The 12,643-nt window shown below is 41.3% G+C and overlaps 1 protein-coding gene across 2 annotated transcripts in view; it reads left to right on the top strand.

The window, feature by feature from the left end:
- Positions 1-269: 269 nt before the first annotated feature.
- Positions 270-12,643, top strand: part of LOC124787956 (ATP-dependent RNA helicase dhh1-like) — a 49,181-nt gene continuing 36,807 nt past the window's right edge. The window contains exons 1-2 of one of the 2 annotated variants that reach the window (XM_047254959.1): positions 270-801; positions 875-1,048. In XM_047254959.1, the coding sequence (XP_047110915.1) occupies positions 615-801; positions 875-1,048 (361 nt within the window). In that variant the 5' untranslated portion in view covers positions 270-614. The remainder of the gene's footprint in view (positions 802-874; positions 1,049-12,643) is intronic. The other variant, XM_047254960.1, reaches the window with a different exon arrangement.

Genomic DNA, 12,643 nt, shown 5'->3' with positions numbered 1-12,643 from the left:
GAGCCGATCGCCAGTTGTACCGTAGTCATTTTATCTGATCGTCACACATGTAGTATACAAATAAAGTCACGTTCATAGCTACAAAGTGTGGATTAAATTAAAAAAAACAGTTTGTGATGTTCCTCTTTGGTTTTTCCTTATGTGCTACTCGTAAGTGGTTTGCCTGAGCTGTGATGGATACGGTTTTTTTTTTTTTGGGGGGGGGGGGGGGGGGGGAGTATGTGCAAGTTTTCAATGCTTGTGTAAATGGTGTAAACATCTGTGCTTACTTTGAAGTGAACAAATTAGTAACGATCAAGAAGCACTTTGGTATAGCCGGAATGTGTTTCAAACGTGGGAGATTTGATAGACCTTTAATTGCGATTGTATTACTTATTTGATAGGCATTTGTTGTAGGGCAATAAGCATCAGTTTACGTAAGTTAAAAACATTCGAAATAAGGAATTGGAAAAATCATGACTGATATAATTGTCATTTCGAACTCAGTGCCATCTTACGCGTTTGTAGTATGTAACTAAGTAATGAAATTACACCACGAACAGTTATACATGAAATACTAATGCATATTGCGAAGTGAATTTATTGAAGTATACTTCACTGTAGCTGTTGTGATAATGGTTAAGCAAGTAGCCCACGACGTTGAAGCTAAAGAGCGAACGAAAGACATATACATTAGTGAAGATGTCAGTTTTAATGGACTATTGCTATCACAGAAAGTTCTTGATGGGTTAAGAAAATGTGGTTTCAAGAGACCTTCGCCCATTCAGCTGAAAGCTGTGCCCTTGGGTCGCTGCGGGTTCGGTGTGTAACCACTTAATATTATACATGATCCACACGTACGTTAACAGAAAAATAAATCTGTTGTTCATTTCAGATTTGTTGGTGCAAGCAAAAAGTGGCACAGGAAAGACATGCGTCTTTACAATAATTGCCCTAGAAATGGTTGACGTAGAAAGTATGTCACTGCAAGCTTTAGTTTTGGCACCAACACGAGAAGTTGCTGTACAAATAATGCAGGTGATATCCAGCGTTGGTTGTTCCGTGAAAGGTATTTAAATAACTACGTTGTACTGTAATGTAGATTGGCATTTACTATGATAGCAGGGCTTGGAGGAATCTATAGCACAAAGGTATTTAAATAACTACGTTGTACTGTAATGTAGATTGGCATTTACTATGATAGCAGGGCTTGGAGGAATCTATAGCACAAAGGTATTTAAATAACTACGTTGTACTGTAATGTAGATTGGTATTTACTATGATAGCAGGGCTTGGAGGAATCTATAGCACTAACATTTAGGATAGGGGATTAGCAGGAAGTGCTGTTTATGTCTTCACTAGATTTAAACAATTACATATTTTAGTTTATCTGAGCGGGTCACAATTAGAAGTGTTACCTCAGTGAAAGAGAACAACCTCTAAAATCAAGTCTATTGTTAGCGATAGTTCATGCACATCATCGTCAACATGTTTGAAGACCGAAGATCTTAGCCTACTTTTTTTTAGGAAAATAATGTTTGATCAACTTACTAGTTGACATACGCTATACAGCAGAAATATGTTATGACACTTTTGAAGACCTTACTTTCACCCTGCCACATTCAGCCATGTGAGTTATCTGCCATAAAATGATCTTATTGTTGTGATAATTATGGAAGGTGTTTCGTTATGAGGGTTAGCCATAACTAATAAATTGACACCTGTGCTAGGACGCGAATGTTGTTTTGTGTAAAGACAAGTAGGAATCATCTACAAAAGAGGCTCACTTTAGTAACCTTTCATGGGAGAAATAACCTGGAAATGCATAAATTATTGATTATAACAGCTGACTACAGAAGCAGTGAGTAATGTTGTACAGTACTGGTGATGTATATGCTTTCTTGTTAAAATTAAAGTGAGCTGTACAGTAAGTGGAGAAAGCTTACGGCTTTCTGTATGCCAGAGGCACAAAATTGCACACTACTTCTCTGACATGTGACGACAGTAATGTTTTATTCTTGTGAGATCTTTGAAAATGAAAAGAAATGTAATCATTATGTACGTACCGTGGCCCCTTTCTAATGTGTGCTTAGTGGAGATCAATGGAAATAAAGTAGAATTGTTTATGTAGTCAGCCGGTAAGTATTGAAACTAATTAACATTGATACTGTGTACTGGACAAGTAATTTTTGTGAGCAGTGCTGTTATCGGCTGAATTACGCAAAACTCATGACCTGTCCTTATGGCTTCAGTTCTGTCAGCATCTCTCTCCCATGTGAACACAGGTTTAACTCTCCAGAAATTTTCAGAACAAAGTGCACTCTTCCCTACTGTGTAGTGGAAGTTCCATCCTGGAAACAAGTCCCATGCAATGGCAAAGCCACTTATTTGTGATATTATTTGTCTCACTAGTCCACTTTTGTGAGTAGGATGGAGGTAAGGCAGAATTGAAGCTGTGACCTTTCTTCCATTTACTTACTTTTCTTTTTGCTTGTAGTCATCAAATAAGGACTTATCCAAATGTCACATAGTGTACAGATTTAAAACATATTTATCTGCAAAGTTTAATACATAAAATGTGTTACCGAAAAGTATTTCGGTGAATACTGACATTTAAGAACAAGAAAAGATTTTAATTTTGTTTTAAATGCATTTCCAGTATGTGCTTATATGGATTCTGACAATCTGTTTTGCCACATTGAGCCACTGATATACGGATTGTGGTTTGTTATTTTTAATTTTTTTTTTTTTTGTTGTGGTTGTGGTATTCAGTCCTGAGACTTGTTTGATGCAGCTCTCCATGCTACTCTATCCTGTGCGAGCTTCATCATCTCCCAGTACTTACTGCAACCTACATTCTTCTGGATCTGCTTAATGTGTTCATCTCTTGGTCTCCCTCTACGATTTTTACCCTCTGCCCAGTCACAGGCATTACTCGCTTGTGACAAGCTGGTGGATGTTTCCGTTACCATCAAGCCTCATAAGAGCTTAAATATGGTCCAGGGTATTATAATCCACAGGGACCTTCTCTTGCAGTCTGACGACGAGCTGCGTGCCAACTTAGAGCGACGAGGCATTCATTTTGCCTGGCACATCCATCGAGATCTGAGGGATAATCAGGCTGCCACCAGAGTCACATTGCCTGAGAAGATCAAGGTGATGGTCTACTGCTATGATGTAAAGCCATATATATACCACCCCCTATGCGGTGCTTTAAGTGCTGGAAGTTCGGCCATATGTCTTCACACTGTACTTCTAGCATCACATGTAGAGATTGTGGATGTCCATCACATCCCAATACTCCATGTGCCCCGCCTCCCATCTGTGTCAAGTTTTACAGCATGAAAGTTAAATCACGGAATACAAGACCCTAGACCGAATGACCTACACTGAGATAAGAGGAAATTTGAGCATCTACATCCTGTGGCTATGACCACCACTTACGCCGCTGCTATAATAGTTGTAGCCCCATCCGTTCTGCAAATTCTGGTTGGCTCTCTGAGCCGGAAGATTACACCTGCCCCCTTGATGGTAGGGGCACTTACCTTGCTGTTGCTCCCACACCACCTACCTCGGGAGCACCCACCCCCCACCCCCTCCCCAAGCATCAGGGCACCAGTCCCTGTTTCTCAGCTGGAGAAGTTTAAGTCTTCGGCACCTTTCGCTTGGAAGGGGTCCTTTAGGTCACTCTCTCCCCATGTTTCTGCTAATGGGAAAGATGACTCCCGCCAGTGACTGAAGTGCCTAAAAGTAGCTGGTCGTAGGGCTTCACGATTATCCTTGGTCCTGGAGACTGAGCCAGTGAAGTCCTCCCAGCCAGAGAAACCCAAGCAGCAGCGAGAGAAATCCAAAAAGAAGCCCCCCCCCCCCCCCAGCCTTTTACACTCTCAAATGGCGGCTGGAAGGGCAAGTTATTTCATTCACTACACGCCACAGTGAATACTATAACGCCCTATTTACAGAGTGGGAGCTCCTCAGTGCCCTGGCACATTGCCCCGACTCACTCCTGGGTCAGATTGGCTCCACAGTCAGATGATTAAACATCTCTCTCCTGACTACAAGCGACATCTCATCATCATCTTCAACCGGATCTGGTGCGATGGCGTCTTTCCATCACAATGGCGGGAGAACACCATTATACTAGTGATCAAACATGGCAAATACCCGCTTGATGTGGATAGCTATCGGCCCATCAACCTCACCAACGTTCTTTGTAAGCTGCTGGAACGTATCGCGTGTCGGCAGTTGGGTTGGGTCCTGGAGTCACGTGGCCTACTGGCTCCATGTCAGTGCGGCTTCCGCCATGGTCGCTCTACCATTGATAATCTTGTGTCCTTCGAGTCTGCCATCCGCACAGCCTTTTCCAGACGCTAACACCTGTCGGCGTCGTACCGTTCATCCAGAACCAGAACTTTATCTTGCTGATGATCCACTCACTGTAGCGGAGGCATATTGATACTTAGGACTGGTTTTCGATGCCCGGTTCTCTTGGCCACCTCACCATGAGCTTAAGCAGAAATGCTGGCAGCACCTCAATGCCCTCCGCTGCCTGAGCAACACCAACTGGGGTGCAAATCGCTCTACTCTGCTGCAGCTCTAGAGAGCCCTTGTTTAATCCCACCTTGAGTATGGGAGTGTGGTTTACGGTTCTGTGGCACCCAATGCACCACTGTGGGGTTCGACCAGCGACAGGTTCTTTTAGAACAAGTCCGGTGACAAGTGTCCTGGTGGAGGCTGGAGTCCCTCCATAGAAAGTTAGGCGTGCACAACTGCTCGCCAGGTATGTTGCACACGTTTGTAGTTTTCCTGTACATCCAAATTACCATCTCCTTTTCCCACCTGCGGCAGCCCGTCTCCAGCACCGGTGGCTCAGGTCAGGGATAATTATTGCAGTTTGCGTGCTGTCTCTTCTGTCTGAACTGGAGTCATTCCCTTTACCACCTATACTTGAGGTCCATTCACGTACACCTCCATAGTGTACACCTAGGCTGCGGCTTCGCCTGGACTTTTCACATGACCCTAAGAACTCAGTTAACCCTGCAACTCTCCGCTGTCACTTCCTCTCAATTCTTGACATGTACTGGGGCCATGAAGTGGTTTACACTGATGGCTAGATGGCCGATGGTCACGTTGGCTTTGCCTATGTTCATATGGACATATAGAACAGCACTCCTTGCCCGATGGCTGCAGTGTTTTCACTGCAGAGCTGACGGCCATATTTCATGCTCCTGAGCACATCTGCTCATGGCCAGGCGAGTCATTTCTCCTGTGTACTTATTCATTGAGCAGCCAACAAGCTATCGACCAGTGCTACCCTCGTCATCTTTTGGTAGTGACCATCCAGGAGTCCATCTGTGCCCTGGAACAGTCCAGTCGTTCAGTGGTGTTTGTCTGGACCCCAGGTCACGTCGGAATCCCAGGCAACGAACTTGCCGACAGGCTGGCCAAACAGGCTACACGGAAACCTCTTGCGGAGATGGGCATCTCTGAACCTGACCTGCATTCTGACTTCCGCTGCAGAGTTTTTCGGCTTTGGGAGATGGAATGTCATAACAGTACGCGCAACAAACTGTGTGTCATTAAGGAGACTACGAATGTGTGGAAGTCTTCCATGCTGGCTTCTTGCAGGGAATTGGTTGTCCTCTGCCGGCTCCGCATTGGCCATGCTTGGGTTACCCATGGTTACCTTCGGTGCCGTGAAGACCCACCTCAGTGACAGTAGGCCATCTTCTGGTGCACTGTCCCACTTTGACTGCCAGCAACGAAATCTTGTTTACCGGACTCGTTGCTGCAAATTTCATCTGACAACGCCTCATTGGCTGATATAGTTTTAAGTTTTATTCGTGAGGGTGGGTTTTATCGTTTGATCTAAGTTTTAGCGTATGTCCTTTGTCCCTGTGTGTCCTCCGCGCTAGTGCTTTTAGGGTGGGGGTTTTAATGTGTTGCAGAGTGGCTGGCTTCTCCTTATTATTCTCAAGGTCAACCAGACATAGTCATCTGCTTTGTTGTTTTACTCTCTTCATCCCTTTTCTTGCATTTCTGTGGTTTTCTTGTCCCCTTTTTGTCCATTTACACGTTTGTTGCTTTTCATCGTTCTTGTGACTCCCCCCCCCCCCCTTTCATTCCGTTTTGTGTTGTCAGTCTCGTTTGTTTTATTCTCACACTTGTGGCACTGTTTTATTCAGAACAAGGAACTGATGACCTCGTAGTTTGGTCCCTTCCCCACTCTTTTAAACCAACCAACCATATACCAGCTGTGATGCAGTGTCTACACAACAGTTAGTGTGGGCAAGGCCATCAACCAACTGTCCTCCTGACTGAATAGCCACTTCCACACTGTGACCAAGAGCAGAGTTGACCACCTAGTGGTGGAACACAGTGCTGAGTATCACAAGCTCAGTTTTGATGGCTGCTTCACAACTGGTGCCATCTGAATCCTTTCCTTCTGCACCAGTTTTTTCTGAACTTCACAGATGGGAATTTATCTTGCAACACACCCTTCACTCCTGTAGTCCATTTGGTCTTAATCCCTACTAACCCCTTGCACCCACACCATTTCCTCCACAGTCTCTTCTTCCTTTATTCTGTCACCACCTACCAATCCATTCCCTCACATTGTCGTCATTGTGTGCTGCACAAATTCAGTCATTCCAAAGCCTGTGTGTTGCATTCATATCCTGTGCAACTGCCGCATCCCTCTCAGCTGTCAGCCACCTGTCCCCAACCCTCCCTTCTGCTCCTTGCCTCTTTCCTCTCCTTGCCCATTCCACCTGAATCAACTCTTCACTGAAGTCCAACCCCAGATCTACAATATTTCCGAACCGGGTCAAAAACTCTATAGTGGCACCCCCTCCCTTTTGAGTGTTAGTGATAGGTTGTCAAAATTAATTTTTTTTTTTAAATATGTTCATTTTATAGCTCACATCTTTCTGAAGAGTTTAATATAGAAAACAGATATGTTTGAGGAAGTCTAATGTTCTTAAATGTGCCAAGGTGGAATGCCACACCTCTTCACAAGTATTCTTCAATCACATTCACATATTTTTCACTTTGGAATTCAAACGTAATTTTGTAATGGAAGCCATCAAACCTATATTCATGGCAGTGGAAATTAAAATGTCCTGTTAGTACATCTCCTGCTCAAAGTTAGCCAGTTTGACATTCCCCCCCACCCCCTCCCCACCCTTAAACTTACAATTAATACTGGGTGGGTGGGATCGTTTGTAACCACTAGAATAAAAACGCTTCAGAAAATTTGCATTCTTTGTTGCCTTAATAACTCTCTCTCTTTAGTGTGACATAAAATTAAATATAGGAAACATAGAACTAGTAAAGACGAGAGACAAGCAAGACAGTACAATCCTTAGGCCCCAGAATTTTTTTCTTTTTAATCTTGCTACAGCTTTACACAGCATGCTTTTCTTCCTGTAAAACAATCTTTTTACCTCATCAAAGCTCGTCATACGTTTTGCTACATGAAAAATCAAAATATTGTTGTCTAATACTGAAAAAGCTGTTAATATGAGTAGTTCCTAAGACTGGTGTGGTTTCTCAATTTGATTACATCTGTTTTGTCACTCTCTGCTAGATAAAACGAAATAAGCCTTTCTAATATTGCAGCAGTTGTAACACATATTGTGTAAGTGAGACTGTCTCATTTACATAAATAACGCGACAGAATATAATTCACGAAGTACCAATATCAAATGCCTATTAGGACATTTCATTCATTTGCTCCAGTTTTTCAAGCATGAGATCAAAAACTAGTAGTATGAAATTTTTGTATAAATTTGGAATTGTCGCATTCTTCCGTATAATAAGTGAGGCATCTCTGTTTCTTATCCTTCCTTGTTCTTACAATCTTGTCATCAGAATGAAATTTTCACTCTGCAGTGGAGTGTGCACTGATATGAAACTTAGTCATATTGAAACTGCACACCAGACTGAGACTCGAGTTCGGGATCTTTGCATTTCATTGGTAGAGCACTTGGCCGCGAGAGGCAAAGGTCCCAAGTTCGGAGTCTCGGTTCGGCATGCAGTTTTAATCTGGCGGGAAGTTTCAATCGTGTCATCACTAATTCTGTAACTATTGCTGCTACTGTCAAAACTTATTCTGTATTTAACTTCACTAACCCTGCCAGAATCACCGGTTTAGGTATGCAGCGTATATTATCCGGTTAAGCGTTATTATGTGTTTGTACAAAGCATTTTCTGTGCTATTCCGAGAATAGAACGTATGCGTCTCCGACCATAAACTGTACAATTGGCCATTAGTAGTGTAGTGATCCGGCAAAAATTTTCTGTCAAAATTTCATTTTCTTGGATGCACTGAGAAGATAATACGTAATCTTTTTTACCTGTTCGTTATTCCTGTTAGTCGTTTATTGCCCCTCTGGTAGTCTGAATCTGTGGATTGTGCTAATAATTATAACAGCGCTTATAATTCGCACACCACATCAACCACATAAGCAAACAGCGATTGGCATCATTTACCCGTTTGGGTTTTTTTCGGCTTACCATGTATAGCCCATCCTCTTTTCTTCTTCAGGAAAGCTTTTTAGTTCTAGATGCAGCAGGGATTCCCCTGGCAGAGACAACATGTACACTACGCACACATTCAAAAATCAACTTATGATTCGTTCGGAAATCAACTTAAAGGGTGTTCGGAAACCAACAGGAAAGTTTCAAAATCATTTGAACAATAGATAAACCAAAGTGCACTGGGTGCTAGGTGCTTTGCGAAACAAGGTTTTTTCCTTCAAGGATATGAATGTTGCGCCCCTTGAAATTGCTGTGTGGGACAGATACCCCGGTTTGCTACCTCCCCCCCCCCCCCCCCCCTGCCAATATCCGGGTCTGTTCCAGTCTACCTGCCATAATAATCACATTTATTTATTTGAATATAAGTTATTTATACAAGTCTCTCATGGCTGTTTGACTAAACATATATGACTCAGTAATTGAATATAATAGAGGGAAACATTCCACGTGGGAAAAATATATCTAAAAACAAAGATTAGACTTACCAAACAAAAGCGCTGGCAGGTCGATAGACACACAAACATACACACAAAATTCGAGCTTTCGCAACCCCTGGTTGCTTCGTCAGGAAAGAGGGAAGGAGAGGGAAAGATGAAAGGATGTGGGTTTTAAGGGAGAGGGTAAGGAGTCATTCCAATCCCGGGAGCGGAAAGACTTACCTTAGGGGAAAAAAGGACAGGTATGCACTCACTCACACACACACACACACACACACACACACACACACATTTACAAATGTCTGCTTGTGTGGATGGATATGTGTGTGTGTGTGGTGTGTGTGTGTGTGTGTGTGTGTGTGTGTGTGTGTGTGTGTGTGTGTGCGCGAGTGTATACCTGTCCTTTTTTACAGAAGAAGGGATCGGTTGGTAGGACATGTTCTGAGGCATCAAGGGATCACCAATTTAGTATTGGAGGGCAGCGTGGAGGGTAAAAATCGTAGAGGGAGACCAAGAGATGAATACACTAAGCAGATTCAGAAGGATGTAGGTTGCAGTAGGGACTGGGAGATGAAAAAGCTTGCACAGGATAGAGTAGCATGGAGAGCTGCATCAAACCAGTCTCAAGACTGAAGACCACAACAACACAACAAGGTAAGTCTTTCCGCTCCCGGGATTGGAATGACTCCTTACCCCCTCCCTTAAAACCCACATCCTTTCATCTTTCCCTCTCCTTCCCTCTTTCCTGACGAAGCAACCAGGGGTTGCGAAAGCTCGAATTTTGTGTGTATGTTTGTGTTTGTTTGTGCGTCTATCGACTCGGTAATTGGATATTTATGAAAAAACTTTGGGTTCTTGGCATCAGTTGACCTGGCTACATATCACCAGTGGCCAATGTAGTGTATGCAAGCTTGCTTCCCATGATGCGTTCCCTAGTAATTCACTTGCCAGAATTTTGGCTTGGGGAAAGTCTCACAATAACAAGGCACAGATTAGGTTCAGTTTTCATTCCAAAGGGAAAAATGGGATGACTGCTGTGGGTGCTGAACAAGTCAGAAAGTATAAAACATGAAACATTTGAATATAATAACACTACCCTGATCACATGCCAAGAGATTGTCAAAATGGGTAAATAATTTATTGTAAATTGGAACTACTAATATTTACACAATTAATATACTGTCAGACTGAAACATAGTTACGCTATTTCAATAAATTTATCTTACGCAAAATACTTAATCCTAACTGCTGTGACCAAGTGTTGTCAAAACTGAAATCTAATAGACATTTTTACTTAAGCTAGTCTGATCGTCCCTGTTAAGATATTCATCTGTAGTGTAGGAGTTGCCTATCAAAAAGTCTTTCAAACTCTGTTTAAACTTTGCTTTATCTGAAAGCAAGTTTTTAATGGTTACTGGCAATTTATTGAAAATGTTTGTTCCTGAATATTGTATTCCTTTTTCGACAAAGGTAAATGGTTTTAGGTCTTTATGTAGATTGTTCTTATTCCTAGTATTGATACTATGTATTGAGCTGTTAGTTGGTAATACATATATATTACTTGCAACAAATTTCATTAAGGAAAAATTATACTGAGGAGGAGTTGTTAGAACACCAAGTTCATTGAACAGGTTTCTACATGATCATCTTGAATTTACACCACATAAGAGTCTTATTATACACTTTTGCATGCTAAAAGCTTTTGCTCAATTTGGCGAGTTAGCCAAGAATGTGATCTCATATGACATAGTAAATGGAGGTAAGCAAAGTATGCAAGTTTTTTTATATTTATGTCTCCTACATATGAAATCATTCTCACTGCAAATACAGACATATGTAGGCACTTCAGAGGAAAACCAGATGTAATTAATTCCTAATCAAATGAAGACTGACTACTCACTGCACTCTTTATTTCCTGTTCGTTAGATAAGATTCAAACCATTTCACAGCACTGCCGATGACAACAAAATGTTGTAATTTACTTCAGAGAATGCTGTGAGTGACACACTCAAAGGCTTTTGACTGGCCACAGAAAATGGCAGTAGCCTCTAAGTTTTTATCTAATGAATTAAGTACATTCTCACAGTATGTGTAAATAGCTGTCTCTGTATCATAATCCTTAAGGAATCCAAATTGTGACTTGCGCCATATGTTGTTTGCAGTCAGATGCTTGAATGCAACCTTTTCAGATATTGTTGGGGGGAGGGGGGGGGGGGGGGAAGTGACATTGGCCAGTAGTTTGATGGTCTCTCTTTATCCCCCTTCTAGTAAAGAGGCTTAACTTCAACATATTTAGCTGATAAGAGATTAATTACACAAATAACTTAAGACTGAACTCAACTCGCATGAGCACTCTTTGATTAACTTTGTTGATATGCTATCATAACCACTAGAATACTTAGTATTTAAGGATTTTATAATGGATGCTATTTTGTTGGGAGACGTTAGTCTCATTTCCATTTTACTGAAGGTATTGGTGAAGTCTGGTCTCAGATACTCCATTGCACTGTTTACTGAACCTGATAACCACAAGCTGACAGTAAAAGAAACGAAGTACTTGGTTAAGAGGTTTGCAACACTACATGCACTAGATGCCAATGTCTCTTACTTTTCGAGCTATCTGTTCCTCTTCCTTTTTGGCCCCATCTGTCTCTTTCTTCACTATATTTAATATCGTTTATAGTTTGTTGCCTGATGTAATTATCTTTTTCTCGTAATAAAGCTGGTTAGATTTCTGGGTTACTTGCTTCAGTATATTGCAGCATTCTTTGTAATACATGAAAATGCTAGCATCAGAGCTGTTCCTAGATTGTACAGTCCCACATGATGTCTTTAGTCCTTGTGTAATCCATGGTTTATTTTTAGACTTACGTTTGATTTGATTTACCTTTAGGTGAAAACAATTTTCAAAAGAGGAAATAATTTTATTAATTAATGCTTTGTATTTTTTATTTGGTCAGAATTATTGTAAACATCTAGCAGTTCATGTCTTTGAGCAGTTTCCTAAAATTGTCATTTTTGACTGATTTATTACCCTCCTGTAGTCAGATTTAATAGATTTTGTGTCCTGGCAAGTTTCAACATTTAATGTATGATGCTGCATGTCACGATCAGATAGGACATTTACTTTTGGTTTTGTGATAGGACTTTTTCCCCTAGATTTGTCTACAAATATATTATCAATAGCAGTCTCAGAGAGCATTTACATGCCCTAGTTGCGAAGTTCACAGGAGGTATTAAACTGAATGACAGTGTTATTGATTGCAATAATTGTTCAGTGACAGAGCTTTTCAATAAATCACCAGCAACCAGTACTCTCTTGTTTTTTAACTGCGAGATGTGACAACAGAGCTTCCAGATTTTTGTATGAAGAGGTTAAGTTTCCTGAAGGTGCTCTGTATATCCTTATTATTATAAAGAACTTATTATGAAATACTACTTCTGTTGAAGTTTCAACGAGCTGCTCGAGCAAAATGTATTATCAGTGCTCTTGAAATTAAAACAGTTTCTGACTGATGTGATAACTCCTCCTCTCTCCATATTTTCTGTAAAGAAGTATGAAGTTAACTTTAAACCTGTAACATTTAACACACCTATACCAATGGTCACATGACGTTCAGAGAGGCAGATTATATCAACTGGTTTGTTCAACTTTAATTCAGCACATATAAGCAACTCATTAAGCT

This window comes from Schistocerca piceifrons, chromosome 3, assembly GCF_021461385.2.
Source record: "Schistocerca piceifrons isolate TAMUIC-IGC-003096 chromosome 3, iqSchPice1.1, whole genome shotgun sequence".
Taxonomy (NCBI): Eukaryota; Metazoa; Arthropoda; class Insecta; order Orthoptera; family Acrididae; genus Schistocerca; species Schistocerca piceifrons.
This window is presented reverse-complemented; position numbering and strand designations above follow the sequence as displayed.